This window comes from Dermacentor andersoni, chromosome 8 (assembly GCF_023375885.2).
Source record: "Dermacentor andersoni chromosome 8, qqDerAnde1_hic_scaffold, whole genome shotgun sequence".
NCBI classification, from domain to species: domain Eukaryota; kingdom Metazoa; phylum Arthropoda; class Arachnida; order Ixodida; family Ixodidae; genus Dermacentor; species Dermacentor andersoni.
In genome coordinates this window covers 864,398-887,037 of record NC_092821.1, presented here as the reverse complement: position 1 = coordinate 887,037, position 22,640 = coordinate 864,398, and the positions used below count along the sequence as shown (strand labels likewise).

The 22,640-nt window shown below is 44.5% G+C and overlaps 1 protein-coding gene and 1 long non-coding RNA gene across 3 annotated transcripts in view; one reads left to right on the top strand and one right to left on the bottom strand.

Annotated features, from left to right (window-relative positions):
- Positions 1-17,826, top strand: part of Vps20 (vacuolar protein sorting 20) — an 80,853-nt gene extending 63,027 nt beyond the window's left edge. The window contains exon 7 of the mRNA XM_050174559.3: positions 17,624-17,826. Within this exon, the coding sequence (XP_050030516.1) occupies positions 17,624-17,679 (56 nt within the window). The 3' untranslated portion in view covers positions 17,680-17,826. The remainder of the gene's footprint in view (positions 1-17,623) is intronic.
- Positions 17,827-19,437: 1,611 nt separating this feature from the next.
- On the bottom strand, positions 19,438-22,424 carry LOC140219979 (uncharacterized). 2 transcript variants are annotated; one of them, XR_011896212.1, is made up of 4 exons: positions 21,386-22,424; positions 21,124-21,324; positions 20,852-21,056; positions 19,438-20,745 (listed from the first exon to the last, which is right to left on the bottom strand). It is a non-coding gene; the product is annotated as an uncharacterized lncRNA (long non-coding RNA). The 2 variants fall into 2 exon arrangements; XR_011896211.1 differs by having other exon boundaries at positions 21,124-22,418.
- Between the last annotated feature and the right edge of the window lie 216 nt (positions 22,425-22,640).

Here is a 22,640-nt window from a genome sequence, read left to right as displayed (position 1 = left end):
TTTATATAACATAGGAATAGAAGTGGCCCAAGTATAGAACCCTGTGGGACGCCATACTTGATCTTGCCCATTTGTGACTTCGAGTGCTGCATATCTGCACATTGATACCGATTAGTAAGATAACTTCTTATTAAATTAAGGGGCGTGCCTCTTATTGCATATTCATTTAGCTTTTGCAAAAGAATTTCATGCTTGATCGAGTCAAAAGCTTTTTTAAAGTCGAGAAATATTCCAATTGTGTGATGTTTTTGCTCAAAACGTTCAATAATTTAATCTTTAATAGATAATAAGGCCTTTTCTCAGTACACTTGTCCTTCTGAAATCCATATTGATGTTTGGTTATAATTTTTTTAAACTACAAAAGTTTGCAATTCGTACATATATGACACATTCTATAATTTTTGAAAAAAATGGGCAAAACAGAAATGGGCCTGTAGTTATTCATGTCATTTTCATTGCCACCTTTGTGAACAACAGATACTCTAGCAATTTTTAATGTCTCCGGGAACGTTCCAGTGCTCAAAATAAGGTTGCAAATGGTGCGCTAATGGGCTCTGAAACTTTTAGAGGTTCTGCCTTTATATTGTGAAAACCCACAGCACATTTGTTACTTAATTTCTGTATCAGCGAGGCTACTTCCGATTCATTCGTGGGAGCTAGGAAAATAGATTCTGAGACGTGTGCTTTAATACAGTGCAGTCCACTTACAACGATACCACATATAACGATATATCGGTTATAATGATGGCTCGGCATGAGAGTGTCATTTTATGCATTAGGTCTATGGGGAAAAAAAACATTTTTAATGATAGGTTATTCACCGCGTATCGGATATAAGCGTTTTCCGTGCCAAATAGTCATTCGTTTCAGGGAACTAAGCAATGCAAATGTTACGACACATTTGCATTGCTTAGTTCCCTGAAACGAACAATGTCGAGACGAGGCGATGTTTACCTCCGTAAGTTCGTATCTGCCGCCATTACCGCGCAGCACGTCCCGCCCCGGCCGCGCACCGGAGAGCACCTGAGTAGGCGCAGCGCGCCACAAGATGGTGCTAGCTGCTTCATGCGCGACGGCCACAGTCACTCCGAAAGAGAGAGAAAGAAGAAAAAAACAAGCGACAAGCAAAGTGGCGTGGTGGCGCCCGTCCCATGCATCTTTCTCTATATCCCGTGTCTCTCTCTCTCTCACGATAGCAGGCTGACGCCACCGAAGCAGCATGCAACCAACGGTTGAACCCAGTTCGAAGATGGCGCCGACAAAGCGCAAAGCTGTGTCGCTTGACACGAAGATGGATATTTTGCAGGACTTTCGATGCGGCTTCAAGGTGAGCACTCTTGTGAAGAAATATGAGCTCACCCAGTTAACGATATCAACCATCTTGAAAACTGGGATCACCGCGATTGTGAAGGCAGGAGCTATCAGCGGCCATGCCGATCAGCGGAGACCCTTTGTACGCCGATGTTGAAGAGGCGCTTTACCAGTGGTTCATCACCAATTGCTTCAAGAAGGTGGGCTTTGTGCGTAAGGACGAACTTCCCCAACCCACTGAGACCAACATGGTGGAAGCCGCTGACGTAACTGAGCTCTGGGAGCTCGTTCCTACTGGTGACAGGTGGTGCGTCGAAAGAGGAGTTTTTGACTGCAGACAGTGCTGCCTCGTTCTGCGATGAGGTCACCAATGAGGCAATCGCCGAAGATCTGCTGTCTCGACAGACGGCAAAGTTGTACGACGGTGGCGGCAGCAGCGACAGTGACGAGATTGACAGTGGCACCTTGACCCCGACCTCAATGTCCACGCAAAGTGCACTGTCGTCGATCGACTCCTTAATTGATTTTGTGCATGCTAAAGGATTGCCACCAGTGTTCGCGCAGCCGCTGGAATCCATACACACCGCGGTTGTGAAGCTGAAGCTGCCGTAAAAGCAAGTGCAGATTTCGGACTACGGTGTGCCTAACCCTTGACACGGTCATTGGTGCTAGAAATGAAGTTTGTTTTTCACAGCCTACTTTCTACATCATCTATTCTTTAGAGCAAGTAGAGAATTCGAGTTCGGAGCTGCAAAGGTATGTTGCGTTTTTAAATATAAAAAAAAAAAATTTTTTTAGAGAACTGCAGTCCAGCGATCATTGGTTATAACGATATTTTTCGTCTTTCTCGATATCGTTATAAGTGGACTGCACTGTATATGATTTGTAAGACTGGACAGCACCATTTGAAATATCAGAAGCTCCTGAACTCAAACAATGCTCATTGAACATATCAGCAAGTAATGTACCTGAACAAGATCTGCCCTCTATTTGAAGCTGAGAGATAGCCTTTGTATTTTTCTTCTGCAAAAGATTGTTCACAGCGTTCCAAATGGCTTTCTGATCAGTGAGTATGTTTGCAAACTTTTTTTCGTAGTAGCTAATTCGCGCCTTTTTAATATCAGATCCTATCTTATTTCTGACTTGCTTAAATTCAACCACGTAGTCTAAGCACTTTGTTTTTATGAATTCAGTGAACAGCTTATCTCTTGCTTTCTTCCTTTTCAAAAGTGAAGCATCTATCCATGGTTTTCTTGCCCTCTTGTTTATTTTATGTGCCACAATCGGAAAAGCTAAATTATAAAGGTCTGTTAACTTTGTTATGAATATGTCATAGGCATTCACAGGGTCAGTATTAATGAAAGTACAGCTCCAATCAGTTTCAGTGACAACATTCTGGAAATGCTTAATTGTTTCTTGGTTAATTTTTCTACTCTGCGTATGATTTGCTGGATTTCATTGTTTTACGCACCATGGAAAAGATGCAAAAATTGGCAGGTGATCACTGACCCCAGATGTTAGAACCCCTGTGCATATCTCATTTTTGTAGTTAGTGAAACATAAATCCAGGGCAGTTTCAGTCAACTATGTAATCCTTGTAGGTATATGAATTGTGTTTTCATAACCAAAAGAGAGCATTCTGTCAAGAAAACTTTGTTTGTTGTTGCTTGGCGATAGCATATCTATGTTGAAATCACCTGTAACAATTATGCGTGCGCTATTCTGTTCACAGTACTCAAGCATTTCATCCAGATCAAGTGCCTTAACAGTTATCTCTCGCTTAGACTGGCACATGTACCCGACTGACACGTGGTGATACCATTCCAGAGCTTGCACAGATGAGTTTTGTCTTTCTTTTTTTGCCTCAGTGCTCCCTTTAGTTGATAGTCGGCGTTCGTGTTGTCCACTTCTCTCTCTTGTGTCTCATCTGCACGCCTCACCTCTTTTTTGCATAAAGAACAGCCTAGGTTGTGTAAAATCACACTGACCATTACACATTTCATAACACTTTGTTGTCACATACACAGTTCAAGACGGGTTGCCAAAACTGATGGAAAAACCGTCTAGGCAAATCATTACACACACTGCATCTCATCAGCACTTTTGAAACATGCACAGTGCAGCTTGTACCTCCACTTGCCCATCCTTGCAGTCAATGGTATTTTGGGACTCTGAAGCAGGTTTTGCTTGCCACGCTGTGTAGTCCTGGCTGACTGCCCTCTGATGCAGCCTGAGCAAAAGTTGGACAGCACAACACGACAAGCTTAGAGTACATCTCGATGAAGCACCCAACAGCAATGTAGGAACTGTGGCCGCATGGGTGGCCGTGCAGAGGTTTTAGATAAGCTTCAAGTAGGCACTTTTTATGGTATTTCGATTTATTGATATATCAAACTATATTGCGATTCCCTTTGAGTTCAATACATCCGGGTTCAACGGTTTTCTCATTGGCTCTGGATGTTGAGCCGGTGGTCTTCTTTCACTTGTTTTGAACACGTCGTGTTTTCTTGCATCTAAACTTTGGTTGGCCTACTGCAATGCTGGTTGTCTTCGATATACCTCTGCCCTTAAACAGTGCAATCCACATCCTTACTGTGCTATAGGAGTGGGCATCCTTTCCCAATACATATCTGCACCATATCATGAGGGATACTGGCCAGAGTTAGCCATTTCAAGGACTGAAATCATCGCACGTGCTTTCAAGTTCTCCATTTTGACTTGGTTGCAAGCATCACCACCTGTCCATGCCTGACACCATCAAAATCCACACATGCTTCGTTCGGCTTCGGGTGCAGACTGACTCGACCAAAATCAATCTGCATGCTTTAAGATCATTAACCTCCATGCAAGGAGCGTACATAAAACAAGATAGCCTAGAAAGCATTGTAATAGAGCACGATCCAGATGCAATGGTAATAACAGAAACATGGCTGAACCCGGATGTGACTGATGTCGAATTAATTCCCCTCGGATATTCAATAATAAGAAAGGATCGGCGCACTAGAGGGGGCAGGGTAGCTATACTTCTGAAAAGCGACATTCCTATTATGGTACTTAATGATCCAAGCAGTCTCGAAACAGTCTGGATTAAAACTACCTTGAATGACCGTAATTTGCTAATCGGTGGTGTGTACCGGCCTCCCAACTCCCCTGTAGAAGTATTAGAAAATTTGAAAACCTTTAGGAACTTGCACGTGCATCTAGATGACATGTGCCTTGCGGGCGATTTTAATTTGGCTGGAATTCATTTTGGCTGGAATTTATGGAACCAAAGTACGGAGTTGTGATCAGTTATTAAATATTGCTTTTAATTATAACCTGACGTAAATTGTGTCTGACTTCACAAGAGTGGGCGTGGAAACTTCAGCGCTTTTAGATCTTGTTTTCGTCTCAAATCCTATGGACAGGCCGCCATTGGAATCTGAACCTGGCAATGTTTAATGCTAGAACGTTATCAGGTGAGAGGAATCTAGCAGTGCTATTGGAGGAATTAGCGGGCAGTAAATGGATTTATTAGGGTTCAGTAAGGTTAATAGGACAAAAGAAGCATATGCAGTGCTAAAAAACGGGCACGTCCTGTGCTACCGGGGCTTAGTGGAGAGAGGAGAACTAGGAGTCGGATTCCTGATTAATAAGAATATAGCTGGTAACATACAGGAATTTTATAGCATTAATGAGAGGGTGGCAGGTATTGTTGTGAAACGTAATAAGAGGTACAAATTGAAGGTCGTACAGGCCTACGTCCCTACGTTCAGTCATGATGACCAGGAAGTCAAAAGCTTTGATGACGACGTGGAATTGGCGATGGGTAAAGTCGAAACAAAATACACTATTCTGAGGAGCGGCTTCAATGCCAGGGCAGGCAAGAAGCAGGCTGGAGACAAGTCAGTGGGGAAATATGGCATAGGTTCTAGGAATAGCAGGGGAGAGGTATTAGTAGAGTTTGCAGAACGGAATAATATGCAGATAATGAATACTTTCTTCTGCGCGGGATAGCCGAAAGTGGACGTGGAGGAACCCGAATGGCGAGACTAGAAATGATATAGACTTCATACTCTGCGCTAACCCTGGCATCATACAAGATGTGGACGTGCTCGGTAAGGTGCGCTGCAGTGACCATAGGATGGTAAGAACTCGAATTAGCCTAGACCACGGAGTAAGACATATAGGAGGTGAAACTCCCGTCAGCGCGAGCGAGCGCGGGCGACCAGATAAAGTCACAATTGTTGCATGCGCCGACGCTACCCTATGCAGTGGCGGCACCATGCGGCGCGTCGTAGAAGCCGCAGCGGGAAAAAAAAAGCAGCGCCCGGCAGGCGGCTCTGGCAGCTCCGGCGCTCACTCCGGCGGCGCCCGCTCAAAGCAGACGACAAGCAGACGACACGGGATTCAGCGGGCACGCCGTAACCGAACTGCGTAGGTGCGCGCACTCAAGAAAACTGTTTTGTTGTGTGCCCATCAAAAAAAGCAACACGTGTGGCAAACTTCCGCTAATCTTCCTCTTATCGCCAAGCAGCTAGGGCAACTAGTTTTCGCGAGTCTTAAAAAAAAGAAAAGGAGTGGAAACACATGCACGGCGCCATCCTTCCTATGCGCACCCCTGTGAGCACTAGAGCGAGAAACAAGCGGTCGCCCTTTGAGCGATTAGGAACGAGATAGCCATCAGTTTCGCAAGCGCAAAAAGCCGAAAACCGCCCGCCACGGAGCAAGATAGCCCTGGCTACAACCAGAAGCTACGTATCATTTTATAGCTGTCATGGAAAACGCGTTTTATTTTTTACTGTGCTCGAATGGCTGAAGCGTAGCAGCAGTTGCTCTTCGGGCTACAAGCGGTAAAGAAGCGCGCGAGAGTGCCCTCAGTAGAAGTCAGGCGCGCGCAGCCGAACGGGAGCAACACGCTCGACCGGTTGCCCTGGCAACCGAAACGGCGGTAATTTCTTCCCATGCCGCCAGGTGCCGCCAGCATGAAAATATATCCGCGGGCTTGTGACCTTTTCTGGTCGCCGCAAACAGCGGAGTTTCCACTCCTAAATATTTCTTGCTCCGTGGCCTAGACCTGAGGAGGGAACAGAAGAAACTGGTACATAAGAAGCCGATCAATGAGTTAGCGGTAAGAGGGAAAATAGAGGAATTCCAGATCAAGCTGCAGAACCGCTCTTCGGCTTTTACTCGGGAAGAGGACCTTAGTGTTGAAGGAATGCACGACAATGTTGTGGGCATCATTAAGGAGTGTGCAATAGAAGTCAATGGTAACTTCGTTAGACAGGATACCAGTAAGCTATCGCAGGAGACGAAAGATCTGATTAACAAATGGCAATGTGTGGAAGCCTCTAACTGTACAGCTAGACTAGAACTGGCAGAACTTTCCAAGTTAATCAACAAGCGTAAGACAGCTGACATAAGGAAGTATAATATGGATCGAATTGAACATGCTCTCAGGAACAAAGAAAGCCTAAAAGCAGTGAAGAATAAACTAGGAATAGGCAAGAATCAGATGTATGCGTTAAGAGACAAAGCCAGCATTATCATTACTAATATGAATGAGATAGTTGAAGTGGCTGAGGAGTTTTATAGAGATTTATAGAGTACCATTGGCATCCACGACGATAATGGAAGAGAGAATAGTCTAGAGAAATTTCAAATCCTACAAGTAACGCCGGAAGAAGTAAAGAAAGCCTTGGGAGCTATCCAATGGGGGAAGGCAACTGGGAAGAATCAAGTAACAGCAGATTTGCTGAAGGATGGTGGGCAGATTGTTCTAGAAAAACTGGCCACCCTGTATACGCAATGCCTCATGACCTTAATGAGATCAGCATTCCGGGCAAGTTGGTAATCCATTACTCAATTGATATTGCGAAAAAAAAAAAAAAAAGGAAACGACACGGAGGTAAGCCGATCTCTAGATGGTTTCAAGTGTACCAGAATCTTGGAAGAACGCCAACATAATCTTAATCCATCAGAAAGGGGATGCCAAAGACTTGAAAAATTATAGACCGATCAGCTTACTGTCCATTGCCTACAAAGTATTTACGAAGGTAATTGCAAATAGAATCAAGAACACCTTAGACTTCTGTCAACCAAACGACCAGGCAGGATTTCGTAAAGGCTACTCAACAATAGACCATATTCACACTATCAATCAGGTGATAGAAAAATGTGCGGAATATAACCAACCCTTATATATAGCTTTCATTGATTATGAGAAAGCGTTTGATTCAGTCGAAACCTCAGCAGTCATGGAGGCATTACGGAATCAGGGTGTAGACGAGCCGTATGTAAAAATACTGAAAGATATCTATAGCGGCTCCACAGCCACCGTAGTCCTCCATAAAGAAAGCAACAAAATCCCAATAAAGAAAGGCATCAGGCAGGGAGAGAAGATCTCTCCAATACTATTCACAGCGTGTTTACAGGAGGTATTCAGAGACCTGAATTTGGAAGAATTGGGGATAAGAGTTGATGGAGAATACCTTAGTAACTTGCGATTCGCTGACGATATTGCCATGCTTAGTAACTCAGGGGACCAATTGGAATCCTTGCTCACTGACCTGGAGAGGCAAAGCAGAAGGGTGGGTCTAAAAATTAATCTGCAGGAAGCTAAAGTAATGTGTAACAGTCTCAGAAGAGAACAGCAGTTTACGATAGGTAGCGAGGCACTGGAAGTGGTAAGGGAATACATCTGCTTAGGGCAGGTAGTGACTGTGGATCCAAATCATGAGACTGAAATAATCAGATAAGAAGAGGATGGGGTGCATTTGGCAGGCATTCTCAGACCATGAACAGCAGGTTGCCATTATCCCTCAAGAGAAAGGTCTATAACAGCTGTGTCTTACCAGTACTCACGTACGGGGCAGAAACCTGGAGGCTTACGAAAAGTGTTCTACTTAAATTGAGGACAACGCAACGAGCTTTGGAAAGAAGAATGATGGGTGTAATGTTAAGGGATAAGAAGAGAGCAGATTCGGTGAGGGAACAAATGCTAGTTAATGACATCTTAGTCGAAATCAAGAATAAGAAATGGGCATGGGCAGGACATGTAATGAGGAGGGAAGATAACCGGTGGTCATTAATGGTTACGGACTGGATTCCAAGGGAAGGGAAGCGTAGCAGGGGGCGGCAGAAAGTTATGTGGGCGGATGAGATTAAGAAGTTTGCAGGGACGACATGGCCACAATTAGCACATGGCCGGGGTAGTTGGAGACGTATGGGAGTGGCCTTAGCCCTGCAGTGGACGTAACCAGGCTGATAATGATGATGATGTTCTTTATTATGAGCTGTGACATTGATGATGGTATTTCGGACCATAATATGGTAGTGACATCATTAAACTTGTCTGCGCAAACTCGTCCACGCATCAAAAATGCCGTTCTTGAATTTTACATTAGCCGATGATGTACCTATTTTAGATTACTTCAAAATCTCCTTAGATAAGTTCCTAGGTCTTGTCCACTGTGGCGCAAGCGTGGACGACCTATAGAGTTTCTTTTCAAACATGGTCGAGCACTGAGTGAAAAGCTTTGTCCCAAAATGTTTAAAAACAACTAAATGAAAAAATCCCTGGATAATCAGCGAGATAATTCATGCAAAAAGAAAGCTAAAACGGAAGCGAAAGGCGCCTTCAAAGAATCGCCAGCCAATCGACAAAAGCTGCATTTCTGGTATGAGTCGCGAGTTAGAAGGGCTAATCTTAAAATCTAAATGTAGGTTCTATAATGTCACATTACAATCTTTTCTGAAAAAGGCCCCTGGAAAATTTTGGCGTTATATTAACCCCCCAGCTGCTTCTCGTTCGCATGAAACTGGAGATAGCACTCTAAAGAAGGCACAGAATTTCAACTTTTTCTTGTCACTCTTCACACGTGATAATGGCTTCCTGCCCGATTTTACAGTTGAATCTGAAAGGCCGCCTTTTCAAGATATAAAAGTTGACAAACCTCTTATTTAACCGTATTTAACCTCTTACTCAACATGAATACTAAAAAAAGTATGGGGCCTGATTGAATCCCTAATTAATTTTTACAAAGCTTCGCAGAGTGGGTTCCTCAATTTCTGACTAATTTTTCAGGCATCTATTAACCTATGTTCCTTTCCCAGTGCATGGAAGCGTGCTAAAGTTATCCCAAATCATAAAGGTGGCAGCAAATCAGACGTTAAAAATTATTGGCCGAACCCCCTCACTAGCACTTGTTCGAAAGTGCTTGAACATATAATATCTAAGCAACTATTGGTCTACCTTGACAACTACCATAGCCTAAACAAATGCCAACACTGGTTCCGTCAGGGATTCTCTACAGTGACTCAACTAATAGAGACTGTTCATGATCTCGCATATACTATAAATAACCGAGGCCAAACAGACATAATATTCTTAGATCTGGCCAAGGCTTTTAATAAGGTGTCGCACCCAAAGTTGCTATTAAAAATTAAAACTACATTCAAAAACCCTCGCCTATCCTAATGGTTTTCGTCCTACCTAAGCCATAGAGACCAATTCGCCCCATGTGAGGAATACCGGTCTTCCTTTTTACCTGTAGAGTCTGGAGTACCCCAGGGAAGTGTATTGGGCCCCCCTGTTATTTTTATTATTTATCATGACATGCTGCACGACTTGTGAATAGCTGTGCACGAGCCCATCAATGACTGCATGGTGGTGTGATAAGAAATCCCAGCCAAGTGTCACATTGTGGGATCATGCCAAAAGGATGAAAAACTCGTACAGCACACCATTGATGGACCACATGGGCTCTGCGAACACTGTTGGATTGGCTAGCTAGCACTACATATGCGGTGTCACAACTTTTGTGAGCAAACGATAAAGCTTTCTATGAATGACTTTTTAGGAATGAATAAAGCTTTACGAATGATATGGTGGTTCCAGTATCAACAAGTGTAGTGTGTAGTTGTTTGGAAACCCTCAACATGACATCAATTATGTTTACATGGTCCTGAGAGTAGAATGGTCAAGGACTTGACCAGTTCCTGTGCTTGACTTGGCTTTGATTGTCTTCCACAGACCCACATGTGGCTTTGCACAGGCATGACAGTTTGTCGGGAGCTGAAAACATAATGCAGACATTCACCTTTTCTCTGATGCTTTTAAGCCTCTGCCTGTAGTCCGGTTTGCTGTGCTTGGCTTTCATGTTTTTAATGTCTTTCCCGAGACCTTCGAAGGCGGCCTGATCATCACGTGGTTCAGAAACCCTGCCTTGCTGAGGCGAGCCGCTTGTGCCATGAAGCTATGGGACACGAGATGGTGGCATGATTTTAATATAGTTACCATTCTTCGGGAACTTCACACACTTTAAGGGGACTTTCTATCTGTTTGTCTGCCATCTTGGGTCATTGGGCATGTACCACTGGATATGTGCCGCTCTTGGGCGTGAGCCTCCCCGATGTAAATTTGTGTCCTTAGGCCACTGGGTTCTGCCACAATTTTTCTTGGGTGCATTGAGAAGGACAGCTTTTGCTATGGCTCTTTTTATTAACTTTGAGTGAGCAGATGGAAATGGCCAAAGTGGCTTGTTGACCCATGGTTCGTATTGCCAGCACTTGCGATTGACCAGGAAGTGAATCCCGATGTCTAGCAATTTGATCAAGCCATTGTCAAGAAATTTGGGGGCAATTGCTTGGGGATTTAAACCTGTCCGAAAACTTCCTGTGTGTGTTCAAGGTTTTCGGATATGGTTTTCATGATGACCGGAAAGTCATCAACATACTGGAAATTGAGTACACCATTGCATTTTTCCAGTATGCACACCACTTTTCTGTCTAAGCTAGCCAGAAACAAATCACTCGGCACAGCCACAATGGAAGATCTGACACGAACACCCTCCCTTTCGAGAAATGCTTTTCCATCCCATGCAGTGAAGTGTCAATAGAAAGAAGTTCAAAAAGGTTAGTCACAGACCCCCCCTCCCCCCCCCCCCCCCTCTTCGTTCTTTAAAAGCCACTGTGCCAAATGAGTTGAGACATTCCCACATGCACAGTAATAATTGATCATTAGGCAGGAGGTAGTACAGATTCCTTGTGCCTATGAGTATCCCCCAAAGGCATTCTTGAGAGCAATTGCTGAAATAACATGCCAAATGTATTTAATTTTTTTCAGAAAAGGGTCCTCAATTTCAAGCAAATTTAGTTTCTGGTGCTGCTGCTGCAAAAAAAAATGAGGGTACCGAGACAATGACCCTCTGTGAGATGCTTGGATGTGCAAGCGGCGAGTAGGACACTCCTCAACTGCCTATGCCAATTTTTCAAGTCCAATCTGAGTGCAAAGCCTCTGGGCTTCTGATTTCAGAGACACAGCGTGCTGCTGTGCGAGTACGCTGTTTTGTTCTTGGATGCGTCGAGGGCCATAAGGAAGCACTCCCAGTGAGCTGTCATTTAGAAAATCTTTTAGGTGCTTTACACACTGATCACTGCTGCACACACATCTGCATCATGTGGTTCATCGTGCGACTTTATTTTGCAAGAAATTTGATTTAATATCCAGCACAGCTTGGTTTCCACAAAGTACATTTCATCTTTTAGAGGAATTGAATGACTCAGTCTGCCTAGAAATCGATAACATTGTAGATGTAGCATGCATGTGTTTACTGGATGCAATTACGTAAACGCAAGTAAACACAAGTAAGCACAGATCTACAACAGGAACTTAAATTGTATCCAAAACGTTGAGAGGCAAAAAGAGGCAGCAACTTCCGACGCTACTCGATGAGTGAATGCTACTCTTCTTCCAAGGTTGAAACTTGCTGAGATGCCATTAGAGGCACTGGCTGTAGTCAAGGGCACTGCGCGTGTTCGCTGTGAATATGGGGAAATGTGGACGGTGTCAGCAGTAGCTCTGTTGCCTCATCGGTGCTGCTACAACATCATTGTTGCTTTCTTTGTTGATTTATAGAATGTGTTTGGTAATGGATATTGATTACACATCAAAGTGTTTGATATGCATTTCATAGGCCCTCATCTTTTATTCTTTTGGAACTATTTTCACGAAAGACCTCACTGCGTGCATATAGTGCATTGGGTGGATAATGATGAACCCTGGAGTGTGCTCCAAGGTACTGGGGCCCCTTTCATTTAACATTTACATTAGTCTAAGTAAGTGCAGCATCATTCTTGTCTGCCTGCTTAAACCATTTTACTAGTTTAAATGGTGGTTCATTGATCACTACGAGTTGAAAGCATTTCATGCCAGTTTTAGCACCTTTGTTGACATGAGCGTTGCTTGGCCTGCATTGCTGAGGTGGAAGTGTACCGATTGTTTTAAGGTCTCACTTTGAGGCCCAAATAGCATACTGGTGTAACAATTGAAGTCCGTCACTTGGGAAGAGAGTCACTTGGGAAGAGAGACTTGGGAAGAGAGACACAGACAGTGTACAGGGAAGAGAGACATGTAAATTAGCACTCCTTGGGCATCCAAGGAAGATGAGTTCAGTTTTATTCCTTAAAGACCCTATTTGGAGGGGGGGGGGGGAGGTATATTACATAAGGGGCGGGATTTTATTTAGATTAACAACAAGCAGGGAAAATTGTTTTAGTAATTGAAGGTGACCACTATTGCAGTCTTGAAAAGCAGATGATGAAACGATGGTGATGATGCTCTGAGGCAGGCCGTTCCAGTCTGTTGCTCCTCGAAAAAAGAATGACGCAGTAAAAGCAGCAGTGTGCTATGATGGGCAGGTAACCTGAAGTGGATGACTAGTGCGGTGAGGTATGCATGCTGCGGCCGTCATATAAGGTGGCTGATTCAGAGAATATGAAATAATTTATGATAAAGGATGAGACTTGCAATGTGGCCACGAAAAGAAAGGGGCCGTAGGCCAGATTTCACTTTCAGAGATCAAATGCTGACGTCATATGAGTAGGAAGAGTGAATTAATCTATAGTAAGGTTTGTTACAGCGCAACACAAGACAGGGACAAAAGAAGGTATAAAATGACGACACTCTGGCCTTCTTTTGTCTTTATCTTGTGTTGCACTGTAACGAACCTTACTATAAATCCTTATCAACTGGCCCAACTTGCCGTCTTGATGAATGAATCTAGTGGCACGATCTTGGACTGATTCTAATGCATTGATTAAATATGCCTGCTGCGGGCTCCATATGGCAGATACATATTGTAGTATTGATCTAATAAGGGATTTATACGTGCATAATTTTACATTGGGGGGGACAACACAGAGATGGTGCTTGAGAAAACCGAGTGTTTTATTCCATGCTGAAACGATTACAATTAATTAAATTATAGGGTTTTACGTGCCAAAACCACGATCTGCTTATGAGGCATGTCGTAGTGGAGGACTCCCGAAATTTGGACCACCTGGGGTTCTTTAACGTGCACCTAAATCTAAGTACACAGGTGTTTTCGCATTTTGCTCCCATCGAAATGCGGCCGCCGTGGCCGGGATTCGATCCCGTGACCTCGTACTTAGTAGCCCAACGCTTTAGCCATAAGCAGCCAAGGTGGGTGCTGAAATTGTTACCCATATGGATACGCCACGACAAATAGTAAGACAAGGTTATTCCTATACATTTATAAGAAAGCACTAATTCATTTGGGGTTTGAATGGTCGAATATTTAGCCACGAGAGAAGGACACAGGTTTGCATTTAGTAGGATTGAGCGACATTAGCCAGTTCTTACACCAATTCAGCATGTTGTTAAGATTTACTTGGAGATTAAGTTGATCATGAAAGTTACTGATGGTGTGGTAAATGACGCAGTCATCAGCGGACATTCGAATACAGCAGCGAACATGCTTGGGTAAATCGTTAATATATACAGTCGAACCCACTTATAACGATACCGGTTTTAACAATGTATCGGTTATAACAATGAAGAGCTGCTACACTTTTGTATATTTTCCATGGTAAAATAACCCACTTACTACAATGCCCCGATGCCGCATTATCGCTTATCACCATAAAGTCTGGCTGTTGGGTGTCTAAGCCGAAAGGTAGGGAAATGCGAAATCCTTCAAAAGAAAAAAAAAAAAAACCAAGAAATTCGAGCCGCTGCATGATGGACTGCTGCTCCAACAGCTGCTGCGCGCTCATTTTCTAGCCATCTCTGCGCAGCTCTCTCCTGTCGCCCTTCCACCCCTCCGAACGCGAATAGGCTGCGCCCATAGCTCTATGCCGCCCCACCCTCCGAAACATAAACGGACCACACCAACTGCACCACAAGCAGATTAGGCAGATTGCTCGCATGTTGCTCGCTGGCTCCTCATTCAGTGCAGTTCTGCGAACAGCTTAATTGCTCGCATTCATTTTTGTTGGTTGGGTCGAAGTCGTTCCTGGCCACGCGGTTTCTCAAATTCGCTCGGCTCTCCGCCGAAATGGAAGATGGCTGATCCGCCCACTGATCAATGCGTGACGTTGCCAGTAAAAAGAAATCGCATGTCTATAGATTTGGAAACTAAGTGCTTCTAACCGATGAGACGATCATCGCGAACGTGCTTGCATCGGATGGTGACTGCGGCAGCTACGACGCGGTGACGTTGTCCTCACAGGAGGCCCGGCATGATTCAGTCCCTCCGGGGATTCGTTATCGCGAGGAACCTTGCGCTGCACTACGTGAAGCGCTTGGATACCTTGGAGAAGCTTGGTACCAAGCTTGGAGAAGCTTGGTAAGCTTGACGTAAAGCATGCAAGGCTGAGGGATGTACGGTTTTCTCGTGCAAGCCAGTGAGAAGTATGTGGCGAGATGCTTGTGGCGATCTCTCCTGAGCATTTCTTCTGGATTTCTCAAGCTGGCAGGCTGCCGCAGCAGCATTCTCACAATTTCTAAAAGGCTCCTTTGGGCGCCACCAAAGTGATGTCTCGGCGGTGCTTGCATATCGCTTGCCACCCGTGACACCTCTTTGCAGTTGTTATAGCAGTGCCATTCTTTAACGCTGACAGCTGCGGCTTGTTACACACGATAGGAGCGCCCAGGAAACAGTTAAATGACTGAACACAATCAGCAGGCAGGCGGAGGGAGGTGGTAGGGAGGGGCACTGGCCTCCCCGCCATTTTGTCAGATCAGCTCTGCCACTCCCCATTTTGATTTTTTGATGCAACCTAGGTATAACAGTTATCGGTTATAACAAAGGAATTTTCGTGGCACTTGAATATTGTTATAAGTAGGTTCGGCTGTATTAGGAATAGAAGAGGACCAAGTACAGATCCCTGCAGAACGCTTGATGGGACTGAGAGATTGTTAGACAGGGGACCATTAATAAAGACTGACTGAGAATGTTTAGTTAGAAACTGTTCAATCCATTGAAGAATATTAGGATGTAGGTTTAGTTGTGAAAGCTTTAGTAAAAGCAAGCAGTGACAACCTGTATCAGAAGCTTTCGTAAAGTCTAGGAAGATGACATCAATCTGCATGTTATGATCAAGGTTAGTGTGAAGGTTGTGAAGGAAGAGTGCTCATTGGGTTTCCCAGGAGAGGCCTTTACGAAACCCATGTTGTGAAGGATGGAATAAATGGCTTGAGTCCAAAAAACTTATAATGTGAGAGTAGGTGACTTGTCGATGAGTTGATGAAATGGGGCGGTAATTCAGGAGTGAGTCTCTGGTACCTGATTTAAAGAGTGGAACGATCTTCCCCACTTTCCACTCATCTGGAATGATACACGAGGAGAGCGACTGTGAAACGATAAAAGACAAATATGCTGCACAAATTGATGTAACATTTTTCAGAAGTTTTGAATTAATCGAGTCCATACTGGCTGATGAATAAGGTTTCATTTTATCAATTATGGGAGCAATGCCTTCATTGAAAAAGGTGATAGCTGGCATAAATAACTGGTAACTGTGAAGGTTCATCAAGTTCTTCAGTAAAGACAGATGCGAATGCGTTCAGTATTTCCCTGTACTCATGTTCAGTGACTGCCTCATGCGAGTCATTAGTAAGTGTAATCTCATGAGTGTATCTGGGGTTTAACACTTGCCGAAATTGGCGGCGATTACTGATTAATAGCTTTGGTAAGTCATTGTGATAAAATGAGTGCTTGGCGTTCTGTATCACAAGTATAACTTTCAGCTTCGAGGTATTTTTCCCAACTGGTCTGAGTGCCATTGCGTTTGGCTGAACGAAACAACCGTTTCTATTAGTTTTATTTTAGTCCTTTTTAGATATGAAGTAAACCACGGCTTATTGTGATACTATAGAAGGTTAGCCTTGGGATAAACGTGTCAGTAAGCAGATTTAATTTATTCTTGAATAATGACCAGTTTTCATGAATAGTGCGAGTGTGAAACATGAATTCGTACTGGAAAAAGAAAAGTATTAAAATTTTCCATTATTGCATTGTAGTTGCCCTTATCCTAAAGACAAATTTTTTTCACGGATGTGAGCCTGCCAATTTGGTGCTTTAACACTTATTTGCAATGCATTCTGTCTCTGGTGCCCAATGCACCACTGCAAGAACTATTCTCTGCGTTGGTAGTAGGCAGGCGCAGGAGAAGAGCAGCTTTTATTCTCAGCTTTGAATGTCGCTTCTTTGGCATTGTCTTGTCGGAGCATTATTTGTCAAAAGGCAGTATTTCTGCAGAAACCCGTAGGTATTCGGTCTCACTGCGTAACTTGAAAAAAAAAAAAAGAAATACAATGCAGCACCAAATGCAAAATCTTTTTTCAAGGTTGTTAAAATAGAAATGTCTGTCATCGTACACAGGGAACCAGCGTGTCATGCACTAACAGATCGATCTGTAGATAGTGATGTTGCATACATTTTTTCAAACTGCTTCCCCGAAACTGAGCTTTGGAACTGCTGGCCTACCTGATCTGGTTCGGCCATGGTTGATTCTATGTACACCAGTGCCTTGAAAATCTGATAAATAAGTGGCACACTTCCTTATATGACATTATTACCTCTTTGAATATGCTAACAAATGTTTGATAGGTGTCTAAATACGTTTGAACATTGTTATTAAATGCTTGCCATCCATAAATGACATGTACAGTCACATTCAATAGTATTTATTTATACGAGCTGAAACACGGTCAAGGTCAAAGGCGCCCCAAGAGTGCACGGTAGTGGTGACTTCCAATAACAATTATTTTAATAGTGCAAGTAAATTAGAATAGTGTTTAGTTCTCCTATGTTTCTCATGTTGGTGCCACTGTGCAGTTTCGGAGCTCCCTAAAACCACATGCCTTATGCAGCTCGTATTGAACATGACTGTATCTTGGCCAAATTTTGCAGCACTCCGTTAAGATGAGATGAAAGCTTAACTTGTTCATTTTTCAATGATTCTGCCAATGTGCTGTAAGCTGAGTACAAAAAGATGAGGTGAATGGCTCTTGTTTTATCTTTCGCAGGTCCACCTAAAAAAGTACGGAAAGAACAGAAGACAGAAGCACTCGTTGCGTCCTAATCCATGTCTATACTGCTGTAATACTTTTTTTAAACAGTACTGTACAGATATTTACATAAAGAGGCACCAACTGTCTATAATAATTATGTTTCTATTTTATTGCGTATTGAATAAATGTGTCAGCTTCAGCTGAAATGAAAATGTGAAGCTGTTGTGGAGCTCTTGCTGTGGCAGCACTGAGGCTCTCTCGGCCCAATATTCCAAGTTGACTGGCCGAAATCATGTGCTCGGAACACATTCGCCTGGTTCATTAGCGTTCTTGGAGGCGCTCACACCTTTCCCATCACCGAGATAGAACGTGACTACTCTGATTACTCTGGGCGCACGTTCACGTGAGGCAGGCTTTCTTTGGCTCCAATCAAGAGAGGGCTATGCATCGACCAAGTTGGAGCACCAGTGGATCAGGTGAGCTTTTGAAAGGTGCAGACAAGTGTGCACCACTGTCCTGGTTCCTGCTGCTTGGTGACGCTCGCATCATAGTCTGCCTGAGTCATCACAACTGACGCAATGGCAGTGATTTTGCATGAATTGTTGTTGCTGCTGCCATATCCAGTGAAATGTGGCCAGTTGCCTTTGCATTGATTCATGAATCCCTGCAGAAGCGGTTGAGATTCAGAGTGACTTGTGCTCAAGTAAGGACATTTTTTCAAGCTAGACAGCGATGCTGCTGGCATGGAAGGGCAGTATGCCATTAGTCAACTCGGCACTGATCTTTCAAGTGCCTGTATTTAGTTGTGAATTTTTTTTTTTTCACTTCGAAGTTTTAACCCGAGGATCTATCTAATAGCCAAGTTCAGCAAAAATGCATCCTGTTTTTCACATTCCGACGACATCAGGTCTTTAGTACCAGTCGTTGGCAGTGATTCAATATTCACGAGTGCAAGAGCATCAAAGAAATGTGTGTAAACGGCCCCCCTCCAGGCCCCAAAGCAAATTTCGATTATACGTTGGTAGTTGTTACGTGCCCTCTAGGAAGCGTTCTGCTGCAAGAATTTTTCAAATTGGTTCATTAATAGCCGAGATAGAAATATTTCAGTGCCGTGAACCCATGATTTCAGGAGGCGAGGGCCACTGCCAAGGGAGAAACTCTCTCCATTAGTCTAGCCTCCGCAAGCCACCCCTGCCCTCTCTCTTACCAGAGCGCAAGGATCGCGTGACGCATACGTCACAGGCCCCGCCTTCATTTTTTTTCCTCACTTGGCGCACTTCTGCTGACGACGTCGCACGCAAGCTGTGGCCTTTCTCTTGCTTCGCGCAGCACACAATTTTGCGCGCTGTGCACGAGAACACCCGACTAGCGGTATAAGTCAGTGCTATGCGAATACAGTACTGAGGCAGACACAAGTGGTTCATAGAGTGTGATCGTGTGCTGGAACACAGTATAAAACAGTGCAGCAACATCAATCCGGTTTTGCAGAAAAACCGGCTATCTGGTTATTCGATTTGCGGGTTATTTGAATTTGAAAGCCAGATAGCCGAAGTGGTTGGCTATTTAGGTAATAGTATCCGGATAGCCGGATATTTGTTCTGTACTTGTATCGAAATTACCTCCCTTTCTTCTTATATTTGTAGTTATTTTGGCAACCCCCTCTTGCAAACTTCGTGCTCCGGATCCCAATCTCCCTCCGGAGTTTTTCGGAGGCAGCAGAGCCCCCATCACTGCGGTGCGGAATTTTACTACCCCCCCCCCCCCCTACACACACATGCACCTAAAATGTCATTGCTAGAGTTTGTCACCCACATCATTTGAGGTTTCTTGTGGCTTTCCCCGGCCTTTTCAGTTAAAATTTTATTGTGGCTAATAGCTTACTGCATCGTTGATACGGACATGCACGGCATTTAATTCATACTTTCACTTTATTTCTGCAAGTACTGACAATAGCAGGACAAGCGCATTAGAAGCTCTAGCAGCGACTGCTTCATATGTATTTTCTCACATCAACATTGTTTTAAATTTCCACTTTAAACACCATTCACATCCACAATATATTTAAATATACAGTCAAGGTGGCCGCTTGAGGTGTGGTAGGTGCCCAAACGCAAGAAAAATAAATAAATTTAGTGAACGTCAACACCAGTGCGTTGCTTCTTGTCTCCTACCTGCACGTGCCTCCGGGCACCTTTCTTGCATGGCGAGGTGTAGGAGTCGTTTGAGAGAAAGGGTATCATTTACATGGAGAAGTGGCTGTTTTAATTGCCTGTGGATTTCCCTCAAAATGCTTCTTTGGTGACTTGGGTAACACAACCGCAGTCAACGTGGCTGCTTTAAGTGTGCTGGCTGCCTGAATGCAAGAAAAGGAAATTGGGTGAATGTCAACACCAGTGCCATTGCTTCTTGCCTCTTGTTCGTGCCTCCGTGGCATTTTTTTGGTGGAGTCTGCACATGTAAAATGGCATGGAGAGGTGCAGGAGTCATCCGAGAGAATGAGTATCATTTACATGGAGAAGTGGCTGTTTTAATTGGCTTTGAATTTTGCTCAAATGTTTCTTTGGTGATTTGGGTAACACACCTGCAGTCAAGGTGGCTGTTTGAGGTGTGCTGGCCGCCTGCATGCAAGAAAAAGAAATTGGGTGAATGTCAACACCAGTGCCACTGCTTCTTGCCTACTACCTGCACGTGCCTTCGCGGCATCATTTTTGGTGGAGTTTGCACAGGTAAAATGGCATGGCGAGGTGCAGGAGTCGTCTGAGAAACGGTATCATTTACACGGAGTAGTGGCTGTTTTATTTGGCTTTGGATTTCGCTCAAATGTTCCTTTGGCGATTTGGGTAACACACCCGCAGTCAAGGTGGCTGTTTGAGGTGTGGTAACTGCCTAAACACAAGAAAAATAAATAAATTTGGTGAATGTCTACACCAGTGCATTGCTTCTTGCCACCTACCTGCACATGCTGTCGTGGCATCTTATTTGGCACGGCGAGGTATAGGAGTCGTCTGAGAGAAATAGTATTGTTTACATTGAGAAGTGCCTGTTAGAGTTGCCTGTGGATCTCCTTCAAAATGCTTCTTTGGCAACTTGGATAACACACCCGCAGTCAAAGTGGCTGTTTGAGCTGTGCTGGCTCCCTAAATGTAAGAAAAAGAGAAATTCGGTGAATGTCAACACCAGTGCCTATAGTGTACTAGAATAATGTAGTACACTATACCAGTGCCATTGCTTCTTGCCTCCTACCTGCATGTGACTTGGTGGCATCTTTCTTGGTGGATTCTGCACAGGTGAAATGGCGTGGCGAGGTGTAGGAGCCGTCTGAGAGAAAGAGTCATCTATATGGAGAAGAGGCTGTTTTATTTGCCTGTAGATTCCCTTCAAAATGTTTCTTTGACTACTTCGGTAGCACACCCGCAGTCAAGGTGGGTGTTTGAGGTGTCCTGGCTGCCTAAATGTATAAAAAAGAAAGAGATTGGGTGAATGTCAACACCAATACATTGCTTCTTGCCTCTTACCCGCATATGCCCCCACAGCATCTTTTTTGGTGGAGTCTGCACAGGTTAAATGTCATGGCGAAGTGTAGGAGTCGAGAAAGAGTATTGTTTGCATGGCGAAGTGGCTGTTTTAATTCCCTGTGTACTTCCCTCAAAATGCCTCTTTGGTGACTTGGGTAACATACCCGCAGTCAAGGTGGCTGTTTGAGGTGTGCTGGCTGCCTAAATGTAAGAAAATGAAATTGGGTGAATGTTACCAGTGCCATTGCTTCTTGCCTCTTACCTGCATGTGCCTCCGCGGCATCAATTTTGGTAGAGTCTGCACTGGTGAAATAGGATGGCGATGTGTTGGTTTCGTCTGAGAAAAATATTATCCTTTACATTATGAAGCAGCTGTTTTCCTTGCCTGTGACTTTCGCTCAAATGCTTCGTTGGCGATTTGGGTTACATACCCGCAGTCAAGGTGGCTGTTTGAGGTGTGGTAGCTGCCTAAACTCAAAAAAAAGAAAAGTGAATGTCAACACCAGTGCATTGCTTCTCGCCTCCCCCGCAGGGGTGCCTGCGTCAGCAGACGTTTGGTGTGTTGCGACACCACGTACCCGAGCACACGAGGGTTGGACCCTCCCGTGTGTAGCTGTGCGCGGCTTAGCCGTGTCCGGGGAAAGGGCGATCCTGGGGGCTGGGCTGATGCTCGGGTGTTCGGACCATTAAGGCCCCCCGGCGGAGGCAACACACCCCTTTGGCCTGTGCTTCACGTAGACGGCACCCCCGGGCTGACCCACCCGATGGAAATTGGCAGTCGCCTCTTCCTGTCTCTCGCTCCTCAAACCTTCGTCTTTATCTCTCACTTTTTGATCTTTCCTGTCTTCTTCACGCTTCCATTTACTTCCTTTCTCCACGGCGGCAAGGGTTAACCTTGTGTGGCTTTCCTACCTTGGGTACACCATATTTGGTTATAGTGACGGCGTACGGCTGGCGTCGTGCAGGCTTGAACACAAGCTCTGCCGCGTTCCCTCGTTAGGCTCCGTGGTGGGCGGTCGGCGCTGCTGCCGAACAAACACATTTTCTTATGGCAGCGCAAACTTCTGTCTATGATCGGCGTCTGAAAAGATGCCGCACCGAAGCACCATTCCAGTTCTCCTTTCGGAGCAACGCGCCGTCATTTCCCAAATAATATGTCGTCCACAGTGACAATAACATACCAGTAAGAAAGCTTTCTCTCTTTCTGGTGGCCAAGTGTCTCAAAGACAAAATCGGAACTACATATAAAGCTTCAAAAATGTCTAGCGGGGACCTCCTCCTAGAACTAAATGACAAAGGTCAAGCGCAAAAGCTGTCGGAGCTTACCTGTATTGGCGACGCCACAGTGACAATTTCACCACATAGAACACTGAACACAACCCGGGGCGTGGTATCAGAGGAAGACTTTATTGGCCTGAGCGATGAGGAACTCCTTGAGGGTTTCCAGGAGCAAAACGTGAAAAAAGTACAAGGAATAGTAATCCGCAGAAATGACCAAGAGGTCCCAACAAAACATG